Consider the following 23902-nt stretch of genomic DNA (forward strand, 5'->3'; position numbering starts at 1 on the left):
TTCTATCAACACATCCAAATTAGTCATTTTCTGGCCTCTAAATTTCCTCCAAAGTCGAATCCTCTGTTACCTACAACAAAGGCTTTGGTATTTAAAAAGATAATTAAATCCAAAGGTATCTCCTCGACATACAAATGGCTCAATAACCCCCCCGAAGAGCAAAAATCTCCTTATATGAATAAATGGGACGTGGAGTTGAGTGTCTCTACCTCTCCTTCAAACTGGCACTCGGCAGCAGCAAATATCCAAAAATATTCCAAGTGTATAAATCATCTGGAGCAACTGAAAAAAGTACACCTGCGATGGTATCGGTCCCCAGCCAACTTAGCACAGTTCCTCCCAAATTATTCGCCACATTGTTGAAAGGGCTGCCTCCAAAGGGGTACTCTTGGTCACTGCTGGTGGGCTTGTCCCAAGGTTTTCTCGTTCTGGTTGGAGGTGTTTGGCCTGATGGGTGAACTGACAGGCAATCCTATTAATCCGAATCCAGGTCTGGCAGTGCTAAACGTGGGTATAGAGGAGTTCTCTTGGGAATCCAGGGGTTTATTAGTTCACATTCTAGTAGCTGCCAGATATTGCATAAGTTTGCACTGGAAATCCCCAAAGACGCCTACATTAGTTGAACTATATAACCGAATTAATCTCCAATGCCAATACGAGTTCTGTCTGGCTCACTCCATCCGCGCCAAAAACAAAATACTTCAGATTTGGGACACGTGGCTAAACTCTGTATATGCATCCCCTGTCAGGCATCTGTCTCCAGGGCAAACTGTTGATAATTAAAAATGGGTCAAATAGGGTCAAAGAGAGTGTTACGCAGGGAGTACACCCATACCACATGTCAATATTCAAGGTGTTTAAATCTCTGTTGTTGTTACTGCTCGGGCTACCCCGAAACGCCATCCAATTCCCTCCCTCCCTCCTCCCCCTCCCTGGTTGCTTCCTTGCAACCATCCATGGTTCTCCCCCTCTCCCCCACCTCTCTCTCCCCTCCCCTTTCTTATCTTCCTTTCTTACTCTGGTTCTGGTTGTTTGGATCCCTCGTTTTGAGGATTAAAGAGTAAATTGGTAGGTTGACTCTATACGTATTGGGTATTGATTAACCTAAAAAAAGTTGCAACTTGCATCAGACATGATTGGTGGTGGTGTGACAGGAAATGTGAATCATAATCAAAGGTGATACTACCACATGTTACAGCGTTGTTTACTTTGTGTATTATTGCCAATGATACCTGAATTTCTCCTTTTTGTAATGTAACTTCCTACAATAAAAATTGATTGGACTAAAAGACAATCTTGTGAACAATATTTGAGAGAAAAAGGCCTTTTTTGTACATGGAAAGTCTTCAATCTTTGATTTCCACTCACGAAAAATGGGAGCAAAAACAAGTGTGTGTATGTGTATGTATGTGATGATCTTAGCCGGTACATGGGGCTGCCGCTGTCATCATCGCTTTACTTCAGTTCTTGTATTTCATGGTTTGTGGCACCGCAAGTAAAGCGCTGATGGCAGCAGCGGCCCTGTGTACCGGCCGAGTTCATGAGGGGTCTATGTGCCTGCAGTCCACAAGAAGCAGGTAAGAAGACACCACGGGAATGGAGGACAGGTGAGAATAATTTTTTTGTGTGTATGTGAACAACAGCAAAATAGGATAGAACTATTGATGAGCTCTAACGTAGCTCTGGTTACCAGTGCCTGGGACAGGGCAAACATTTTTCGCCCCCTAAACTGTCAGCAGCCGCTGAGTCCATACCACACTTATCTCCCAAGCACATTAGGAAAATGCGGATCTGTTTTATTTGCCTACTGAGCCTCTTTTTGCCAGAACCTAACAATTATAATAATATCCATTGTTCTTCTTGTTATAATTGTACTATTTAGTAAATATATTTTCATTTAAAAACATTAAAACTAACAGAAGTGTCTGATCATTATTTTTTTTGTTAATTTTATTGCATATCAATACACATTAGAAACAACCATTATAATTTTAGAAAAAATGATATCCATACCCAACCCACTCCATCCATGGTGGAGAAACAAACAAAAGAAACAAACCAATAAAAGCATAGGTCAGGTTACTACATACAGTATGTCATGACACAGATTGGGGAAGGTCGCCTATGCAGTTCCAGACATATTCCCTCCATTTTTCATGGCAGTAGCTGCTTCTAAGCCAGATTCTTTCATATTCATCTATTCACAAGGCAACGTTCTACCATTCCCTCTGTCCAGTCTAGTTTATTATTAATAGTCTAGCAGTAAAAACCAACCTTGTAATAAGCATAGTTACACAGTCATTGCAGTGTCACTTACTGGTCCAGTTAAGAATCCCCATCAGCATGACATGAGACAGATAAAGGTAGAGTCCACGATCAATTTCCTTGGAGACCCCTTTCCAAAAGCGTCTACAGTTAAATTCCCACAATGATATTTTACGCTTTGTATTTTAGTTGAACAAAAAATGCAGTATCTTAAAATTCCAGGATGGGGTTTATAGAAATCTCATGTGCACTGTGGTCATCATTTATTCCCATAAAGTACATTCTCTCCCTGGGGAGCATGTACGGGATGCCGAGCTGAAAGGACATGTGTGTGTTTGTGGAGCTCCTGCCATGCACTGCTAAAACACAGCACTGGCCAACAATCCTCCCAGCACGGGTCCCTGGAGGGTGAATACCAAAAGTCTGCAGGTTCCGCTGTAGCGGCATCCGCTAGAGCAGACCTGGGCAAGGGGCGGCCCGCGGGCCATATCCGGCCCGCCTACTCTCTGTGACCGGCCCGCCTATCTTCAGCCGGTGCAGTGGAGCCGGGCTGCAGCGTGCCGGGCAGGGAGAGATCCTGCAGGTCCGCACAGTAAGTGCAGGCAGCGGAACGCAGGAGTCTCTCTCTGCTCTGTTCCCTGCCAGCACTTTGTCAGTGACACACGCGCACGCTCTGATGTTATCAGTACTGCGCTGCGTGTGTCATTTCAAAAGTTCCCGCCCGGCAAAAGAAGGAGCAGCACAGTGGGGCCTTCACGGAGAGAAGCAGCGGCGGAGGCCCCCTCGCAGAACAGCATCAGCAGAGCCAGGGCCCGTATAAGAGGAGCAGCTCAGCGGGGGGCCTGTACGGAGGTGCCTGAGGACGGGGACGATAACAAGGGAGAGGTAAGTAGTGACTTATAAGCTGAGGAGGGGACAATGCGATATGGAGGTGTAGTATATTACAGGTTTACTAAATGGGGGTGTACTATATTACAGGTGTAGTATATGGGGTGTAGTGATGTAGTATATTACAGGTGTACTATATGGAGGTGTAGTATATTACAGGTGTAGTATATGGGGTGTAGTGGTGTAGTTTATTACAGGTGTAGTAATGTAGTATATTGGGTAGAACTATGGTAATTATATTAGTCCGGCCCTCTAAACCAATCCCAATTTCTCATGCGGCCCCATGGGAAAATTAATTGCCTACCCCTGCGCTAGAGCTTCAGACTGTTTTTTTTTTTAATTAAGGGACCGGCAGGACTCTTTATGAATGGGACTCAGATGGCTACTGTATTTCTGACTGCAGATAAATTAGAAGACGAGCGAAAGGTAAGAGAGGCTCAGGTCCCTATGGTAATGGAGGGGGAGGATCTGGCGGGGCCCTCTGGTATATGCCCTAAATTTGACTCTTTACAGGTGGTGCCTAAACTAGGTCCTAGTGTTTCTGTACCTGCCTCAACAGTGCAGTGGTACCTCAGTGCGCACAGAAATGATACAGGAGGCATGTGGGGGATCCTGGACCTACCCTATTGGTCTATGCTACTATGACTCTATCCTCTAGATCTCACAATGAGGACCTTGACAATAGGAGTAGGAGGTGCAGCATAAGGATCTGGAGTATCCCCAAAACAGAAGATCAAAAGAATCCTAAGGTATTGTCCAAACAATCTTTAAATCCATCTTTGTTAGTATATATCTGAGAAGGTAACTTTAGCAAAGCGTTTTCAACGAGTTTGTCCAGATTTTAAATAAATTATTCAGAGAACTGTTTTTATTTTTATTTATTTTACTCACTTATATAGCGCCATTAATTCTACAGCCCTTTGCAGAGGTGATCATCACTGTCCCCACTGGGGCTCACAACCTACATCCCCCAATGTAGTTAATAGAAATAAACAACAGGCTCTTCTCTTAAGTCTAGACGCTGAGAAGGCTTTTGATATACTAAAGGCCGCTTTACATGCTGCGACATCGCTAGCCGATGCTAGCGATGTCGAGCGTGATAGCACCCGCCGCCATCGTACTGCCAATATGTGGTGATCGCTGCCGTAGCGAACATTATCGCTACGGCAGCGTCACACGCACATACCTGCTCTGCGACGTCGCTGTGACTGGCGAACCGCCTCCTTTCTAAGGGGGCGGTTCGTTCAGCGTCACAGCGACGTCACTAAGCGGCCGCCCAATCAAAGCGGAGGGGCAGAGAGGAGTGGGCCGAACATCCCGCCCACCTCCTTCCTTGATCATTGCTGGCGGGACGCAGGTAAGGAGAGGTTCCTCGTTCCTGCGGTGTCACACGTAGCGATGTGTGCTGCCGCAGAAACGAGGAACAACATTGTTACTGCAGCAGCAGCGATATTTGGGAAGAGGGGGGCATGTCACCGATTAGCGATTTTGAACGTTTTTGCAACGATTCAAAATCGCTAATAGGTGTCACACGCAACGACATCGCTAAAGTGGCCGGATGTGCGTCACAAATTTCGTGACCCCCAACGAGATCGCTTTAGCGATCTCTTAGCATGTAAAGCCACCTTTAACTGGTCCTTTATGGTTGACAGTTAAGGCTTTTGAGATCTCAGGCGCTTTCCTTACAGCCCTGAGGGCCCTCTATAAATCTCCTTCGGCTTCAATTAAACTCCCTTATCGAATTTCTCCTAGTTTTATCATCTCAAAAATAGGACAATACAGGGGTGCCGTCTACCGCCACTTTTATTTGCCCTGTATAGTGAGCCATTAGCAGCAGTTATTCGTCAAAATTTCAATATTTCTGAAGTAGAAGAAAAAGAAAAAAATGTTTCAAATTTATCTAATTGCTAATTAGGCTCATTATTACATTGCCGAACCTTGAAAATAAGTCCTTTGGGCAAAAGGGTAATTGTCAGGCTATAAGATTAACGCCTCAAAGACGAAGCCCTCCCATTGAACATCCCCCCTGATATCTTGGACTATCTTAAAACAGACTACAAGTTTCATTGGAAACTGGATGCAATTAAATACCTGGGTATGAACCTAACCTATTCCTACAATACTTTGTATAGTGGTAATTTTCTCCTCCCTTTTTAGGGACCTAAAAAAAAGTTATTAATTAAATGGAATCCCTAGTCAATCTCATTACTGGGCCACATGGCGGCAGTGAAAATGTCCCTCCTCCTTTAACTAGTATACTACTTTGAGATTCTTCCTGTAAATGTGAATTTAAGTAACTTCAAGCAGGTATAATATGATTCAGAACGATAAGCCGCCCATAATCTCGTGCCCGCGCTTTTCCCTCTGCCTCCACCGTTATGTGCAAGCGCGTCTCCTCTATTGATCGGTGGTGTGCTGCTCCTCCCATCTATTTCCTGCTCCAGGGAAAGATGGGTAATAGGTAACGTGGTTCATATGGCCAGTGCTTGCACATAACGGTGTAGGCAGAGGAAAAAGCGCGGGCACGAGATTATGGGCGGGTACTTGGATGACGCTGCTGATGACAATCCCAGCGCCGCACATAATCTTGCGCCTGCGCAATCACCTCACCAGCGTTCACGCTTTGCACAGTGCTCAGTCCCGCGAGAGTGCCACTGGGCATGCGCGAGACCTTGGGAGGACACAGTTACATGAGGGCGGTGTCCTCATGTATGTAAATGAGCAATGGGGGACGGCGTACAGCGGCAGGGGTGCGAATAACGGACTAAATGCAGCCCGCCCCCGTGACCATAAAAACACATTGGCATACAAAAAGGTAAGAATTTATAAAGTGTTTATTTAGGTCTCAAAGGGGGCAATTTAGCAAGATGAACCTTTCTAGAATGCAGCCCGGGAGCTGCAGAAGGGGAATCTTTTAGTTTAATTGCGAAAATTCTGCTGACAGGTTCCCTTTAACGCAGGTGTTGATTTGTTTGAGACAATCTGGGAGCCATGGGATTATTTCTGAGCTCAAAATAATGGTTAATTTCTCCATAACTTTCCCCATCCTTCCCTTTTAATTGTGTTATTTTAATTTTGTCATCAGTCTGTCCCCGAGTTGTTTTTTTTCAGTTGGCTATGGCAGTCTAATTTAAATGTGTGGTATTGTAATCTTTTCGGATGTGATGTTGAGGAGCTTTGCAATTATGCATCACATTTTGATGTTGGTATAACTTTGCCTTACACTGCCATACCAAAAATTTGATAATAGTTTATATGCTTGTTGTATGTAATTTTAATAAGGTTTATAAAAGATTTACAGTTAAAAAAAAAAAAAGTACTAAGTAATATAGAAAATAAAAAGTTCAAGCCAATATACTAAATTATGCAACAAAGGTACCGATAAACTTACCATGATAAAGCTTGGGTTGTTTCTATTCCTCCAGCTGAATGATGGGACACTGACCTCTGGCACCTTACCATGGAGCACTCGGCAAGCACTGTGTGTGTGGCCACTTAGGATGAGCCTGGGCTGAATCATCCACAGCAGCTACAAGAGAAAACCTTAATGACTTATTCCAAAAATGTATAATAAACCTACATTTTGTCTACTCAATGGAAACCTATCTGAAAACATTGTCATCAAAGGTTAGAAAGATTTTTGAATAATATTTACTGATGTAGTAAAGTTATTAAAAAAAAGTAAAGATGATTATAAGTAGCGATGGGCGAATAGTGAAATATTCAGGTTCGGATTCTTACCGAATACTAAGTACTATTCCAGTATTTGTCACGAATAACAAACCGAATGCAAGTCAATGGAGAACCCAAGCATTTTTCTTGGAAATCTTCAAGAAAAATGCTCGGGTTCCCCCTTCACTTGCATCAGGTTTGTTATTCATGATGAATACTGGAATAGTACCGGTAGTAGCATAATCTGAACACAAAGAACACAAATACTTAACTATTCGCCTGCCTCTAGAGATACACACACACACACACACACACACACACACACATACGTACATACACATATATGTGTGTGTGTGATATATATACATATATTTTCCTATGCTGAGATGAGATACAGACATTATTCTTTGAAGTAAAATTTTTTTTTTTTTTTAAAAAAAAGGCAAGGATATGTTTTACCTCACAAAAAGAATCATCTATGATCCCATGATCAAATACTGGCCTGTCTGTATACTCTTTTGCATCCTCTCCTGCCTAGGAGATGTGGTATGATAAGACCATGTCCCTGTATAGTCAAACACATTGCACAGTATATAACAGGGGCACATATATAAGATTTCAGCAGAGGGCCGGGATTTCCGCAGGTAATTCCGCAGAAAGAATTGACATGCAATTACGTGCAGCTGCGGGACATCCGCAACATGTTCCGCAACCGCACATTCCACAGCATGGAAACAGACACTCCCCATGTCCCATAGGATAACATGGGGAGTGTTTATACATGCTGAAACCTGTGGATTTATCTGGAAAATCCATAAAATCAGCGGATTTTCTGCAGATAAATCCGCAGATTTAATCTGCTGTGGGCACCTAGCCTTACAGTGCTACCAAACATGAATAGTTTTTTATTTAAGTACGGAAATTCAAAATTTTGTAAAGAAAACAAAAATTTGCATTTGTCACTAATAATTTTGGGGTAGACATACTGTAAAGCTTTGATTTCCTCTTACTAATTTATTTTTTTTTTTTTGTTTTGTTGCATCATCTGAAAAAAAAAACGCAAGTTTGGCATTTTTTTTTTTTTTAGAATTATGCCATTTACCGTGTCAATCACATTCATTTATTTTCTATTTTGATAGATCTTTTCCAATCATGGAGACCACATAAATGTGTTTTTATTATTATTCCTTAATTTTTATTGGGGGTAAAAGGAGGGTGAATTGAACTTTTTTAAATCATTAAATGCATATAATATATAAATTACACATATAATCACACACAATATATAAAATGTATTTTATTGTTTTTGTTAGTTCCCTAAGGGGACTTGAGCCTGCAATCATCCAATCGCTTGTGTTATGTACAGCAAAAAATCACTGTCTCCTACAAACGCCCCTTACAGGATGGCTTTCACAGTAGTACTGTCATGACCTGCACAGGCATTTTCTGCAGACCGCCGGCAAACATGGCAATCCATCTGCACCCTCCAATCATGTCACGGATGAGCCTATAGGCACATAGAATAACACACCCCCTTTGGGGTGCTGTATATGCCGCTAACGCTGTCACAGATTGACAGTGGCATTTAACAGGTTAACAGCCGCAGGCGGAGCTACAATCAAATGGCAGTATTTACATCAGTATTTACATCAGTATTTCAATCAGTATTTGAAAGGCAAAATCAGGAGTGGAACAATTAGAAGAAAAGTATAATACAACCATGTTCTCCACTTCTGCATGTGTCAGCCACTCCTGGCTTACAAATACTGATTTAAAATACAGACCAAAATACTGTTGTGTGAACGTAGCCTTAGAGGAAGATGATGGTTTACTATCCCAGCCATCATCTTTGGGAAAGACGCAAAATCAGCATGCAAGTCCATATCAACATCAGGGAGTTGACATAGGACGTCCAGTACGAGTTATGTTGGTAAGGGGGTTAAATGGATTCAAATTCAGTGTTTTTTGTCTGTGTGGAGCCATGTTCCCTGATTAGCAAAGCCTTCTTCTCCCAGCACCATACCTTTGCTGTGCAGAACTACTTTTGTGCAGGTCTTACACATCTAAGGAAACTATCACATGCACACATGCATACTCGTATTGAGTTTTAAAGGAATTGTCTAGCCAAACCTTTTGAGAAGCATCCTGGGAAAGGACATCATATCTCTCCTTGAACCAAATTTTTTTTTCTTCAGGAGTAGCAGAATCTTCTCCAGTGCATGCAGCGTCACTCTTGCGATATAGAGGATAATGCTGAAAAAATATTGTACAAAGCCAAATTCAAACATCCATACATCACAGTCCAAGGTCTTGATGAAGAGACCGGCTGTGTCTCTCCTAACTCGAACTTGACAGTCTAAGGCTATGTGCCCACGCTGCAGAAAATTTGCCGCGATTTTTTTTGTGGAAATTCTGCAGATTTTTCAAAAATCCGCAGTACAGCGAGTCCCCAGCCAATTTCTATAGCATTTTGGAACTGCTGTGCCCATGCTGTATTTTTTTCTGCAGCGGAAATAATGCAAATTTCCCTGCGGAAAAATCTGCAGCATGTGAATTATTCCTGCGGATTTCTCCGCAGGATCCCATACTTACCTGCCTTGATAGAAGACACCGGAATCACTTCCTCCGGTGCAGAGGAGATCAGTGGAGCCAGGAGCGAGCAGCAGGAGGTGTGCAGGGCCTGCACGAGCTCCGGTGATGTGACAGCCGCAGCTAGTTCAGGCCTGCCCACCTTCTCCTGCACAGTGCAGACATGGCCGGAGACGGAGAGTGAAGTGCTGCGTGATGGAGATAAGTATGAACTCCCCAATCACTCAACACTTCATCTGCATTGAGGATGCAGTGCCGAAGCCATGGTACTGTATCCTCAATGCAGAATGACCGCAACATATCCGCAGGACATTCCGCAATAAAACCGCAGCATGTAAACAGACAAAGTTGTGCTGCGGATTTCTGGGAGCTCCTGCGGAATGTCCTGCAGATATAGCCGCAGGACACTTTCCCCATGGGCACATAGCCTTATAGGTAGATGTCAGGCTGTCACATTGGGGTGAAGAGACCTGGGTTCAGCCCGTGCATCGTGCTTGGACTGTGATAAACAGATCACTGAATGAGGCTTAAAACTGACGACAAACATTTTTTCATAAAAACAAAATATAGAGAACACAAAATGGATAATATTCCTAAGTATCTGTCCTCAAGCTTTTGAAACAAAAAAAATAAAAGCAGGTTCTTTTTCCATCTTGATTTTCTCATGGTATCAGCTAGTGTGTAACAATGAGGGTTTATTGCTGCTTAGTGTTTAAGTGTACCTGTCATTTCTGGTAATTTAATACAATAAGGGAGAGGAACTATTCCTCATCTCTCGTTCTCTATATTATATAGATTTTATACTGGTAATGGTGGCTCTGGGTGTCACTACTGTGAGGGGGATGGGTGCTGGATGTGGCTCGTGACCCTCTCTCAGAGCTGAATGTGGCTCTGTGGCTTTGCCGGATCTTACTGCGGCTGACTTCAGTTGTTACCCATTTGTAGGTTTTTCTGCCTTAAAGTGTAACTGTCATTTTAAATTGTATTTAATAAATCAATAGTTCACATGAAAATAAGCCACTCTAATATAAATTAGCAAACAAATTTGCTTCTCTTTCTTTCTTTCCAGAATTGATCGGTCATTATTAAAATTCTCAATTCTGACTTCCGGGTTCTGTGCTCGCATGGAAGGCAGTGTGTGAGAAGAGCTCCTGCTTCTTTATCAAGACCCCTGCAGTCCCAAGCACACAAACCAGCTGATAAGAGGTGGGAAAGAGGAGATAAGACAGTGCGCATGCCCCTCAGACATAATGGAGAGGTATGTACACAAGAATGGGACTGTAGGACAGGGATCTTCCCCAGCCCAAAGGAGCAGTGGGCTAATGCTAAAATGGCTCAGGAGGTGACCAAGCCCAGGAAAAGCAATAAACCTGGTAATTAGCTTACCCAGCAGGAGGGAGGGGGTGAGCAGGAGATAAGCACTGCAGGTCTCAGCATTTCTTACAAGTCCCTAGCTGATGAGGTGGTAAAGATGTTAACCCCCAAGCTTCAGGAGATACTGGAGCAGACAGTGTCTGATGCCCTGAAGCAAATGCAGGAAGCCATCTCACAGCAATCAGAAAGATTGGCTACAGTGGAGAATAGACTCAGCACTGCAGAGGATGAGCTGGGAGAGGTGCAGGCTGAGCTGCAAAAAGTCACCAGGCTGAACCAGCAACTTGCAGATAAAATTGATGATCTCGAGAATCGCTCCAGACGAAACAACTTAAGAATCATCGGGCTCCCAGAAACTATCACCCCTCACCAGCTAATGGGGATATGCATGGAGGACATACCTCACGCTCTGGGGATTTCCGATACACTCAAGGCTGAAAGGGCACAGAGTGGGACCCCCAGCCCAGCACACAAGTGCAAACACACCTCCAAGACCCAGGCCAGTGATTGTCAGATATTTGAACTTTGTGGATAAAACTAACATCTTACAAGCATTTCGGAAGAAGACATCCCCCACAGTGGTAAGAGGACATAAGATTCTGATATTCAGTGACTATTCGGCGGAGGTCACAAAGAAAAGAAGAGCCTTCAGTGATGTCTGCACAGAGCTTTTCAGAAAGAAGATAAAATTTGCTTTGCAATTCCCGGCCATCCTTAAAATCTTTGCCCCAGGAGGAGGTACAGAGACATTCACGGCCCCTGATCAGGCAAGAAGCTATGTGGACAAGACTTTTGCAAAAGCGTCGCCTCTGGCGAAGAGTGGGGATGCTACTCCCCAGAGGGGGTGAGGACATAAAATAGCCCTTACAGGGGCGGCAAAATTGCTGATGATTAATGTGGAGTATTGATGCTGTTTGTAAAGGAGCGATGAGGGAGGGGGATTTGTATGGGGGTCTGGAGTTCATGATGTGGGCCTGAAAGCGTTAACTCTACCATAACCCAGACACCCACAGTCCCTCTCCATACCCCCGCTTTTCCCTTTCTTTTTTTTTTCTCTTCTTTTTCTTTCTTCCTCTGTCCTTCTTCTTCTTTCCCTGTCTTGCCCAACCCCGTTATTATCCCATCACCCAAACGCATCCCCCTCCAACACATAACTGCCTCCCTCTACCCCCATACCCACACTCCCCTCCCACTCCCTCCAACTACAGTCCCCCACCCACAAACTACTTTCTACCCCCTACTGCCCACACCCCCTTTGCCACCCACAAACAATCCCTCTCCTGCCCCCCCCCGACTACACACTTTCTCCCACCCACAAACTACCTCCCACCCCATCCGTCCCAATCAACTCCCCCATCCCATTCACACCTCTCCCCATTTACGACCCTTCCCCTTCCCATAACCATCCTCTGGACCCCTCCTCCATTCTTCCCTCCTTTCTTCCTCTTGTTTCCTTTTTCTTTCTTTTCTTTTCCTTCATCTCTCCTGGGAATGAGCCTCTCTATACTGGGTCGAGGTTCAACCTACTTTCAGTCCTCAGGGCTTGGGGATACTTGTATATATTTCTGAAGCTATTTTTAGAATGCCTTTAAGTGAAGTGTGGAAGCTCAAGAAAGCGAACATATTTTGAGGAGTGAAAGAGGGATCAGTAGGAGTCCCTACATACATGCGGGAAAAAAGTGAAGTCCGCAACTGTGTTTTCCTACAAAGGATATAGGATAGCGGTGTTATTTTCTTGGTTTAATTGACTTTTTTTTTTTTTTTTGCACCACCAGAGAGAGACGCGGTGGACAGGTTTTAAGAAGGTTTTAGTTAAGATAGGATAAGAAGTAAGATTTCAAGTAATATATAAGGATGCGAATTGTGTCATGGAACGTTAAAGGCCTGCAGTCGCCACACAAAAGACGAATGATATTGAGGCACTTAAAGAAGCTTAAAGTAGACATTGCCCTACTTAAGGAGACCCATTTGAAAAATCAGGATTTCACCAGAATGTGCAAAATGTGGGTGGGAGAAGTGATGGGATCCTCAGCCCAAAATAATAAAGCAGGTGTGTTAATACTACTCCATAAGCAGGCAAATTGTAAGGTAATAACACAGGAAAATGATGGAGATGGGAGAATACAAAAAGCTTTGCTTGATACCCCATGTGGACGACTCAAAATCTATAATGTATATGCACCAAATGAGAGTAATAAGATTTTCTTCCAGGAGTTGGAGAGGCAGGTTTTGGAGGACCCTGAGAGGAACATAATAAATAGGAGGGGATCTTAATACGGTAATGAACGTCAAAGAAGATAGGTCGGGCACAGGACACAAACGCATGGTAGCCAGGACACATGACAGGGTGCTGAATCTATTCACAGAACATACTAGCGTAATAGATGCTTGGCGAAACTCACACCCGGCAGACCGAGAGTACACTCATTTCTCCCACGTCCATAACACATGGTCTAGAATAGACTATTTTTTACTAACACGGTCTACTCAACAAAATGAGGAGGATCGACATACAAGATCTGGTGATATCAGTTCACGCCCCATTACTCCTAGACTTAGAAGAAACCTACCCCAAGGGAACAGACATACTGTGGAGATTCCCTTCACACTTAGCCCAAGACGAGAACTTCCAAAAACTTGAAATGTGAAAATGTGGTGGCAGGAATATACATGGGATAATAAGGCGCATGAGGAGAACTCCCATTTATACTGGGACGCAGCTAAGGCAGTACTAAGGGGAAGAATAATGGGATGTGTGAAAGCATTGCAAAACAAAACAACTAAAGCATACACTGAAGCCAGCAGAAGGACCAGAGAAGCATACACAAACTACATTAATAATCCATCTATTGGTAATAGGAACAAGTGGATAAAAGAGAAAGCAGAATTTGACCTGTGGGTGGACAGGGCAGAGAGGATGAGGGGGCAGAGAGGATGAGGGGCAGAGAATTGCATCACATTATTTTAGATTCGGGAACAAGGCAGGTTCGCTTCTGGCACGAATGGCAAAGGGAATAACTCCTTTAACATCCATAACTCATTTGAGGGACCCATCTGGGTCTAGTCACAATGACCCAAAGAAAGTCATTGACATATTTGGAGAATTCTACAAAAAACTATATGAACAAGGGCCAGAAAATGACACAGGAGGAGGAAACTTCCTAAACAATCTGTCATTACCCACAATTACGGAATCGGACAGGGAAATGTTAAATGCCCCAATAAAAGAGGAGGAAGTGAGAACAGTTGTGAAAAACCTTAAAAATAACAAGGCCCCAGGCCCCGATGGAATGACGGGGGAATTTTATAAAATACTACAGGAAGATGTTATGCCCACTTTAGTAAAAGTTTTCAACTACACTCTCCAAAATAAAATTCTACTACAGTCTGGCCATATGGCGTATATAAAGGTAATACACAAACAAGGAAAAGACCCCTCAGACCCTTCATCATACAGGCTCATATCGCTGATAAATCAAGACATTAAAATAATCTCTAAAATCCTGGCAGACCGGCTAGCATTGATCCTCCCATCGATAGTAGGACCACATCAAGTGGGGTTCGTTAAAAATAGGTCAGCAGTATTCAACATTCGCACAGTGTTGGCGGTACTAGATGGAACAAAAAGACCGGGCCTGATAAAGGGGAACCCTGCGTTATTGGCCTTAGACGCGGAAAAGGCCTTTGACAATGTAAATTGGCATTGGTTAGGGCTAGTATTAGATAAATTTGGCATAATGGGTACTTTTCGGAACTATATGGAGGCACTTTACGCTACGCCTGAAGCTAGAATTTCCACAATGGGCTTTCTGTCAAAATCTTTTCAGCTACAGAAGGGGACTAGGCAGGGGTGCCCCTGTCCCCTCTTCTGTTTGAATTGGCCCTTGAACCACTAGCCCAATACTTAATAAAATCAGAAGATTTCTCAGGAATCAAGGTGGGGAATAGTGAGCTAAAACTAACCTGCTTTGCAGACGATATGCTTTTATTTATGTCAGACCCAGACAACCATCTGAAGAAGGTAATAGACAAACTGACGTACTTTGGCTCCTTTTCAGGCTACAGGATAAATATCAGTAAAAGTCAGATTCTATATTTGACACCCCTGGGAAATAGGCAAGGTGAGGGAATAGAAGTAGCCATAGCCCCGCACTACATCACTTATTTAGGAATTAAAATAGGCAGAAACTCAATGTCATTATATAGACTTAACTATCCACACCTAATTGAAAAAATAACTAAAGAGCTAGACAGGTGGAAAAATCTTTCCCTGTCCCTGTTTGGCAGAGCACATCTGATAAAGATGATCAGCTTCTCCCGTTTGCTCTATCCTCTTCAAACTATTCCCTTACTGCTGAAACACACCGATATCAACAAGTTGCAAAAAGTGTTTGTAAAATTTTTATGGCAGGGAAAGACACCAAGAGTATCCTACTCAAAGCTGTGTCTACAGAAAAAAGATGGAGGGGTACAAATGCCCATGATTAGATTGTACAACTTAGCGGCGCTTGCCAGACATATAAAAGACTGGATCAATGGGACAAGCTTCTTTTCTAACGTTCAGCTGGAGAGAGAGCTAACAAGCCCTTTTAACTTGGTAGCGGTATTACATATGAAGCTAGATAAAATACCAACGTACGTGAAACAGAGCTGTTTAATAAAGGACACGGTGGGGGCCTGGAGATCACTGAGAAAACTGTATAGACTCCCTTATTGTCTTTCAAAATTTACCCCGCTGTGGGAGGATCCAAATTTTACTCAAGGGTCTCAAAACAAATTATTTCAAGGATGGAAGCAGAGGGGGATTCGGAGGTTGGGTGATTTACTGAAAACAGAGGAGGGGAGAGTTCTGAGCTGGACGGAGATATCGGAAAAATTTAACATGGAAAATCACCATTACCTACAATATTTACAAATTACAACACATTACACATCAGTGGTAAAAGAGGTCGGGAAGGCTGAGAAGAAGGGGAGTTTTGATGTATTGATTGGTCAGGGAGCGGAACATGAATCCCTTTCGATCATATACCAACGATTGAGAGATCAAGTACAGGGCCCCTGGAAAGAGCAAATATTTAAAACCTGGGAGACTGCTCTGGGCGATCCGGACATCTATGATAAAATTCTAAGGGGGTTGGAATCTGTTAAGAAAGTAATGATAAATGAACAATGGAGGGAGATGCAATTTAAGCTAGTACACGACGCAACATACGCCTTTAATATACCACATAGCAGCTCACCAGTGCATTTCTTGGACCATTGCCCTAAATGTGGACTCCATAAAGCAAAACTGTTTCACTGCATATGGGAATGCCCACAGGTGAGGGGGGTATGGGAGGAAGCGGCGGCGTACATATTGAGGATTTGGAAAGTAGTTATACCCGTCACCCCTCAAGCCTGTTTGTTTCACTGTATAGAAGCCCCTACGGAAACTGACAGAGCAAGTGCTCACATTCCAGGTGTAATACACATAGTATTGCTTGTAGTCAAGAAATGCCTACTTAGGAATTGGCTGATAAGACAGACTCCGAGAAATACAGAAATAGTTGATACCCTAAAAACAATAATGATGTGCGACAAACTGGATTTGGAGAAACATAAGGAGAAGTCCACTAAAAGATTCTTCAAAAAGCGGAGAACATTTATTGAGCAAAGCGTCACACAGACAGAAATCACCCAATTAATTAAAGCATTTGAACACACGTCTTGGTATTGTGTGGAAGACACTGCAGGGACACTAGGGACACTGAAGATGGGGAGCATCCAAAGGACCAACTGAAGGGAACAAATAGGTTAGGTTGTTAAGTTAGAGTAAATAATTGTTAAGATAATTCTATGGAGCTGAAATTGTTGTGACAATGAAAAAGAAAATGATGTAACAGAAGCATTGTATGATCCAGAGACATTTTATGGAATGTAACAACATGTTCTCTTGTTGATGATATGTGCTCGCTGACATCAAATAAAATATGTTTAAAAAAAAAAAAAAAAAAATTCTCAATTCTGAGGTAAAATCTCTATTCAGTGAAAACTTTCCCATTAGGCCCCTTTCACACGTCAGTGATTCTGGTACGTTTGTGCTTTTTTTGAAACGTGCCAGAATCACTGACATACGCAGACCCATTATAATGAATGGGTCTGCTCACACGTCAGTGATTTTTCACTGCACGTGTCTCCGTGCGGCGTACCCGCGTGTGCGTGATTGCCGCACAGAGACATGTCCATTTTTTTCTGGCATCACTGATGTTCCACGGACCACGCAGTGGTGTGGTCCGTGAAACACGTGCCAGAAAAAAACGTGCTTTTAAAATAAAAATCATTTTAACTCACCCGGCGTCCAGCGATGTCCTCTGCAGCCCGTTCTCCCTGCTGCTTCTGAGGAGGCTCATTATTGTCGCGCACATTCATTATGCGCGACACAGCTGACCCGGAAGCAGCTGCTGCGGGGGTCACCGCCGGCCGGATGCTGCACCGCGGGAGCGATCAGCACCATGGACAGCGGGAGCGCGCACAGGTGAGTTATTTTCTAAGTGCAATCACGGGCCACGGAGAACGGAGCCCGGATTGCACTTAGACAACCCACGTATGCCGTGAATCACGGCACACGCAGGGACATGTGCGTGTTTTACACACCAGTGAAAAACGTCACTGTTTTTCACTGACGTGTGAAACAGGCCTTACAGAGATGGGAGATGGCAGCTGTTACTGATGAGATTAAGTTTTGTCTTAACGCCTTCATCACCTCACAATTTTTTGTTCTTGCACTTTTCGTTTTTTTCCTTCCCTTCTTCCAAGAGCCAGTTGACCTTCCTTGGACCACTTCGGTTAGAGACTAACGTGTGTGTGTGTGTGTGTGTGTATAAGTGAGTGTGTGTGTCTATATATATATATATATATATATATATGTGTGTGTGTATGTGTTTATTAGCTACTAACCTGTAATAAGATTGGAGCTGATGGGGGCAGCGGATGAACACCTCTACATTTCTTGACAGAGTCTGGATGATTTTCCTATCAATAATAAAAAGGAAATGTTGTAAAACAAGTAAACTCTTAAAAAAATTTCTTTATTTAACATACACTTTAAAAATACCCCACTCCAAGGTGAACACACATAATTAGATAAATAGATAATAGACATCTGGTTATGTCGATTCTTGATGTTGATCCACTTACATTTTCTGTGGACTCATGGTCATAAAAAGCTAAATGGAAATAATTCCTTCTCTCCCTTCTTTACCCGGGGTCCTCTCCCTACCTAGCAGCAAAGAATGGCACCTTAAGGATACGGTGCCCCCCACTCCAAGATGGCTCTCCTTCTCTTTCCCTAAGAGGTCCTAAGATACATATAGGGATACAATATTATAATGACACCGAGGGTTTGCTAAAACTAAACAAGGTGCTGTTGGGGGGACCTTAATGGATACAAACAACCAGAAATGATTAAAAAGGAATTAAATTCCTGTGCTATAAATTCACATTAAACAGTTAAGGTACCGTCACACTAAGCAACTTACCAGCGATCCCAACAACGATAGGGATCGCTGGTAAGTTGCTAGGAGGTTGCTGGTGAGATGTCACACTGCGACGCTCCAGCGATCCCACCAGCAACCTGACCTGGCAGGGATCGCTGGAGCGTGGCTACACGAGTTGCTGGTGAGCTCACCAGCAACCAGTGACAAGCCCCCAGCGCCGCGTGGAAGATGCTGCGCTTGGTAACTAAGGTAAATATCAGTAACCAACCCGATATTTACCTTGGTTACCACCGCACGGAGCTACACGTACAGAGAGCAGGGAGCAGCGCACACTGAGCGCTGGCTCCTTGCTCTCCTAGCTACAGCACACATCGGGTTAATTACCCGATGTATGCTGCAGCTAAATGTGCACAGAGCAGGGAGCAGCGCACACCGCTTAGCGCTGGCTCCTTGCTCTCCTAGTTACAGCACACATCGGGTTAATTACCCGATGTGTACTGCAGCTAAATGTGCACAGAGCAGGGAGCAGTGCACAATGCTTAGCGCTGGCTCCCTGCTCTCCTAGCTACAGCACACATCGGGTTAATTAACCCGATGTGTCCTGCAGCTAGCTACATGTGCACAGAGCAGGAGCCGGCACTGACAGTGAGAGCGGCGGAGGCTGGTATCGAAGGTAAATATCGGGTAACCAAGGACAGGGCTTCTTGGTTACCCGATGTTTACTGTGGTTACCAGTGTCCGCAGAAGCCGGCTCCTGCTGCCTGCACATTTAGTTGTTGCTGTCTCGCTGTCACACACAGCGATCTGTGCTTCACAGCGGGACAGCAACAACTAAAAAATGGCCCATGACATTCAGCAACAACCAACGACCTCACAGCAGGGGCCAGGTTGTTGCTGGATGTCACACACAGCAACATCGCTAGCAACGTCACAAAAGTTGTTCGTTAGCAGCGATGTTGCTAGCGATGTTGCTTAGTGTGACGGGGCCTTTAGGTATAGAGGATATAGTAAAATCACAATGACTTGACCATGTCATCCAACAGTCCGTATCTAATAGAGATCACATCCATCATAGAAATAGAAGTTCAATTTAACAAAGCACCATGAGTTCAGTTTATGTATCTGGACCCTGTGTCATGCTGCCAAGGCTAATGCGGGCGTCACACGAGACGATCTATCGTGCGATCGCACCCGTTGTTTGTGCATTACGGGCAATTAGTTGCCCATGGCGCACAAAGTCGTTAAACCCTCGTCACACGCACTTACCTGCTGAGCGACCTCGCTGTGGGCGGCGAACATTCACTTCCTGAAGGGGGTGGAACGTTCGGCATCACAGCGACGTCACACAGCGGCTGGCCAATAGACGCGGAGGGGCGGAAATGAGCAGGACGTAACATCCCGCCCACCTCCTTCCTTCCGCATTGCCGGCGGGACGCAGGTAAGCTACAGTTCATCGTTCCTGGGGTGTCACACAGAGCGATGTGTGCTGCCTCGGGAACAATGAACAACCGGCGCGCAGAAGGACATTCGATTTTTTTGAAAATGAGCGACGTGTCAACGAGCAACGATAAGGTGAGTATTTTTGCTCGTTCACAGTCGCTCGTAGCTGTCACACACTGCAATATGTCAAACGATGCCGTATGTGCGTCACTAACGACGTGACCCCGACGACATATCGTTTGATATATCATAGCGTGTAACGGGCCCTTTAGCTTTGCCATTTGCCCAGACAATAGTTTCTGATCACATATCTGTTATCAGGAGACATTGCACATCAAAGTTTGAGGTCCATTTTCTTCTTACCCTTGTAAAAATGAGAAATTTTGAGCTAAAGCTAAATTTTAGTGGAAAAAATGTAATCTTTACTTTTCACAGCCTAATGTTAAAAAATTCTGTGAAGTACTTGTGGGTTCAAAATGCTCACCACAACCCAAGAATAATTCCTTGAGGGGTGTAGTTTCCAAAATGGGTCACTTGTGGAGGGTTTTTGCTGTTGTGGGCTCTCCTAATGTGACATGTCGTCTACTATCTATTCCAGAAGTAGACCAAAAAGTCATACTTACCTCAGGCCCCTCTATACAACTTCCTTTACCTTTCCACTAAGTGTGCACCTACACACTACATACACATTGTATGTTTGTCGGTTTGGTTGACTTAATACCGTAGTTTTTTTTGGGGTTTTTTTTAACCATAAATTTTATTGATTTTTAACAATAAAATTGAACATACATGTTATGAGTTATTTAGTCCAGTCGGTTATCCTTAATAGTAAAGATTATCCATTCCCAGACATTCGTTGCTAACAATTGAACTGTCAACATATAATATCAAACCCCAATGATTATACCACCACTTCAGCACCAGATGGACGTGAGCACCAGCATTCCCCTTCTCCTATTCTCACCTGGAATCGGAGTAATCTAGCCACTTCCCCCATGTTACTTCGAACTTGAACCCTCTATTATTTTTAAATGCAATCATCCGCTCCATGTTACAATTGTGTGTCGCTGTGACGCCGAACGTCCCTCCCCCTTCAGAAAGAGGATGTTCGCCGGCCACAGCGAGGTCGTTCGGGAGGTAAGTACGTGTGATGGGGGTTACCGACTTTAAGCGACACAGGCAACAAATTGCCCGTGTTCACAAATGATGGGGGCGGGTGCGATTGCACATGCGATCGCACAATAAATCACCGCGTGTAAAGCGGCCTTTAGAAGAGAACAAGCACCACTTGAATTTTGGTGCGCAATTTTTGCTAGAATAGATTCCAGGTGCCATGTCAAATTAGGTGAGCCCTTGAGATGCTATAAACAGCAGAAAGCTGCTCTCTAGTGACCCCATTTTTGGAAACTACACCCCTCTGGGAATTTACAGGTGTAGTGATGTTTTTGACTCCATGGGTAATTTCCAGAAACAATTAGTAAGCAATACTGGACCAAAAAAACATAATACAAATTAAAAAAAAACAAACTAATGGAGTTTCAAAAATACTACTATACACCAATAAATAACTCCCAATAGAAATTTTCTAATGCTGAATAAGCCACAAAAGATAAATATACAAATATTTTATTAATCACAATTCATTATACATAAAAACTGAAAGAAAAAAAATATTAAAAACATTCCATTAAATGGAATCTGTCAGCAGATTTTTTTTCTACCTCATCTGAAAGCAGCATGATGTAGGCAATGAGATCTTGAATCACACGATGTATCACTTAGAACAGGGTTCCCCAACTCCAGTCCTCAAGGCCCACCAACAGTGCATGTTTTCAGGATTTCCTTAGCATTGCACTGCTGTTGGAACCAGCACCTGGGCAGGTAATTACATTAACACCTGTGCAATACTAAGGAAATCCCAAAAACCTGCACTGTTGGTGGGCCTTGAGGACTGGAGTTGGGGACCTCTGACTTAGATTACTGGGTGCAGCTATTCTGACTCAAACAGAAGTTTTAGCTTTAGTCACGTAGCAGATATGTAGCCCGCACACACCAGGTTGTCTATAGAGATTGTACATGGATACGGTAGTGAGGTGTCAATCACAGCAGGGGGTGTGCCAGACGTCGGTGCGCTGTGACTTTGTAGTCTGAGAATGATAAGTATCCTGCTGCTAAAACAACTGTTGGGGATGAGAATTGAGTACCCAGAAATACTTAATTCAGCCATTTCATAGACTCAGGTATATAGCTTAGTAAGATGTAAACTAACACATATCTATGCATGTCTTTGTTCTCTTTTACTAATACGTTTATATAGGTATATTGCATATTTAGTGTATTCTCCCTTAAAACAAATATTATATATATATATATATATATATATATATATATATATATATATATATATTTGTTTTAAGGGAGAATACACTAAATATGCAATATACCTATAATAATCAGCACATGTATTCTCAAAGATGGCTGCCATATCCTGTTTGCACCCGAGACAGATGGACAAAAGAAATTCCTGGAGTCTGGACTGTCCAATCAAAGAGAGGATATGCAGATCCTATACGTCATGAAGCCCCGACCTACGATACTTGATTAGACTAAAACTTTTGTTTACACCCCTTTTACTTCGTGGTCTAGCTGTCAAAGAATAAAGATTTCAGTTTTGCCTCAGCTTCTGTCGTGTGAGGGAGTTTTATAATTGATTTAATTATTATTCTTTCTCGTTCTGCACACACGATATTTTAATTTGGAACAACGGTCAGATCGAAAAGGGATCACTTGTATCCCATCCCTTAACACAACCATAGAAAATAAACAGCAGATGGGACTGTGACAAAAAAGGCAGACCTGAATTTTCTGTGTTAACCCTTGCAGCATGCTGGCTTCAACTTACATAGCAAAAACCTGCAGATCAATTCACTTTTATTGCGGTACAAAATGACGCTTTGCAGGGATACTATTTTTGTCTACATATAACTTTTTGATTGCGTTTTATTGCACCTTTTGTTTGGTGACATCATCAAAACACAGGTTTTGCATTTCTATTTTTACAGGGGTCACTGTAGAAATTAGTGTTACAAATTTATAGATCAGGTTATTCAAGATATGGCAATATCAAATGTGTACTTTTTATTTTTACATAAAATATGCTTATTTAGGAGCAGAATTTTTTCAAGGGTTTTTTTTTCCCATTTTTTGTAGGTTTACATTTTTTTTCCCTTCGGACTTTAACTTTTAGTTCTCTGATCACTGGTCTAATGCATTGCAATACACATGCATTACAATGCATCATAATTGTCAGTTTCACACTGACAAAACGCCTTTTAGACCCTGCTTATAGCAGAGCCTGTATAAAAAGCTGGAGGGGAAAAGGTGCAATAGGGTAATTTACCAATAACACAGAATAAAAGTAATAAGGGAATGTGCTCAAACTTATTGGGTTGTGAATCTCACAACCAGATATTAAGCTTGTAACCACGTGCTGAACAAGCCAAAAAAAAACAATGGGGAACACTTGTTAATGTGGAACTATTACTGCGCTGCTGAAGATACGACACACATCCAGAAGAGGTATAATGCAAGGTGGTTTAATTCTATGCGTTTTAAAGTGTCCCCCACTTGTTCCTCAGGAAATCCACCATATTGGATAGTGCATGAGTCCTGTTACTGTTTTTCTTATATCAGTGTCTTACAGGCCACCGTACCCTGAAGTCATCTTTACATTTGGTGTGTTTAAAAAAACGTTCCTGTGCGGAGATAATCTTATATATGTGCCCCTCCTATATACTGTGTAATGGCCGTGTCTCACCATACCAGGACAAGGTCTGATCATAGCACAGCCCTTGGGCAGGGGAGGACACAAAAGGTGTAAAAACTTAAAGCACAGGATCACAGCTTATTCTTTCTGTGCGGTAAAACATTTCCCTGCCTGTTTTTAAAAGATGTTTTACTTCAAAGAAAGAATAATTTGCAATGCCGTGCTGTAATGTCTGTACACTTTTTTACTTCCTCCCCTGCCCAGGAGCTGCGGTATGATCAGACCATGTCCGTGTATGGTCAGATACTGCCATTACACCGTACATAGCAGAGACACATATCTAAGATTATCTCAGCACAGGAACATTTTTTTTTATAAAACACATCCAATTGTGGAACTTATGATTACTCCAATATCTATTGATTAAGATGAA

At 43.0% G+C, this 23902-nt stretch overlaps 1 protein-coding gene across 3 annotated transcripts in view; it reads right to left on the minus strand.

Moving 5' to 3' along the window:
- MPPE1 (metallophosphoesterase 1) overlaps positions 1–23902 on the minus strand; it is a 299670-nt gene that overhangs the window by 40622 nt on the left and 235146 nt on the right. For all 3 annotated transcript variants that reach the window (XM_075314563.1, XM_075314564.1, XM_075314562.1), the window contains exons 8-10: positions 17725–17799; positions 8956–9078; positions 6545–6682 (exon numbers count right to left, since the gene is read on the minus strand). In XM_075314563.1, coding sequence (XP_075170678.1) covers positions 6545–6682; positions 8956–9078; positions 17725–17799 — 336 coding nt within the window. The remainder of the gene's footprint in view (positions 1–6544; positions 6683–8955; positions 9079–17724; positions 17800–23902) is intronic.

This window comes from Anomaloglossus baeobatrachus, chromosome 6, assembly GCF_048569485.1.
Source record: "Anomaloglossus baeobatrachus isolate aAnoBae1 chromosome 6, aAnoBae1.hap1, whole genome shotgun sequence".
NCBI classification, from domain to species: Eukaryota; Metazoa; Chordata; class Amphibia; order Anura; family Aromobatidae; genus Anomaloglossus; species Anomaloglossus baeobatrachus.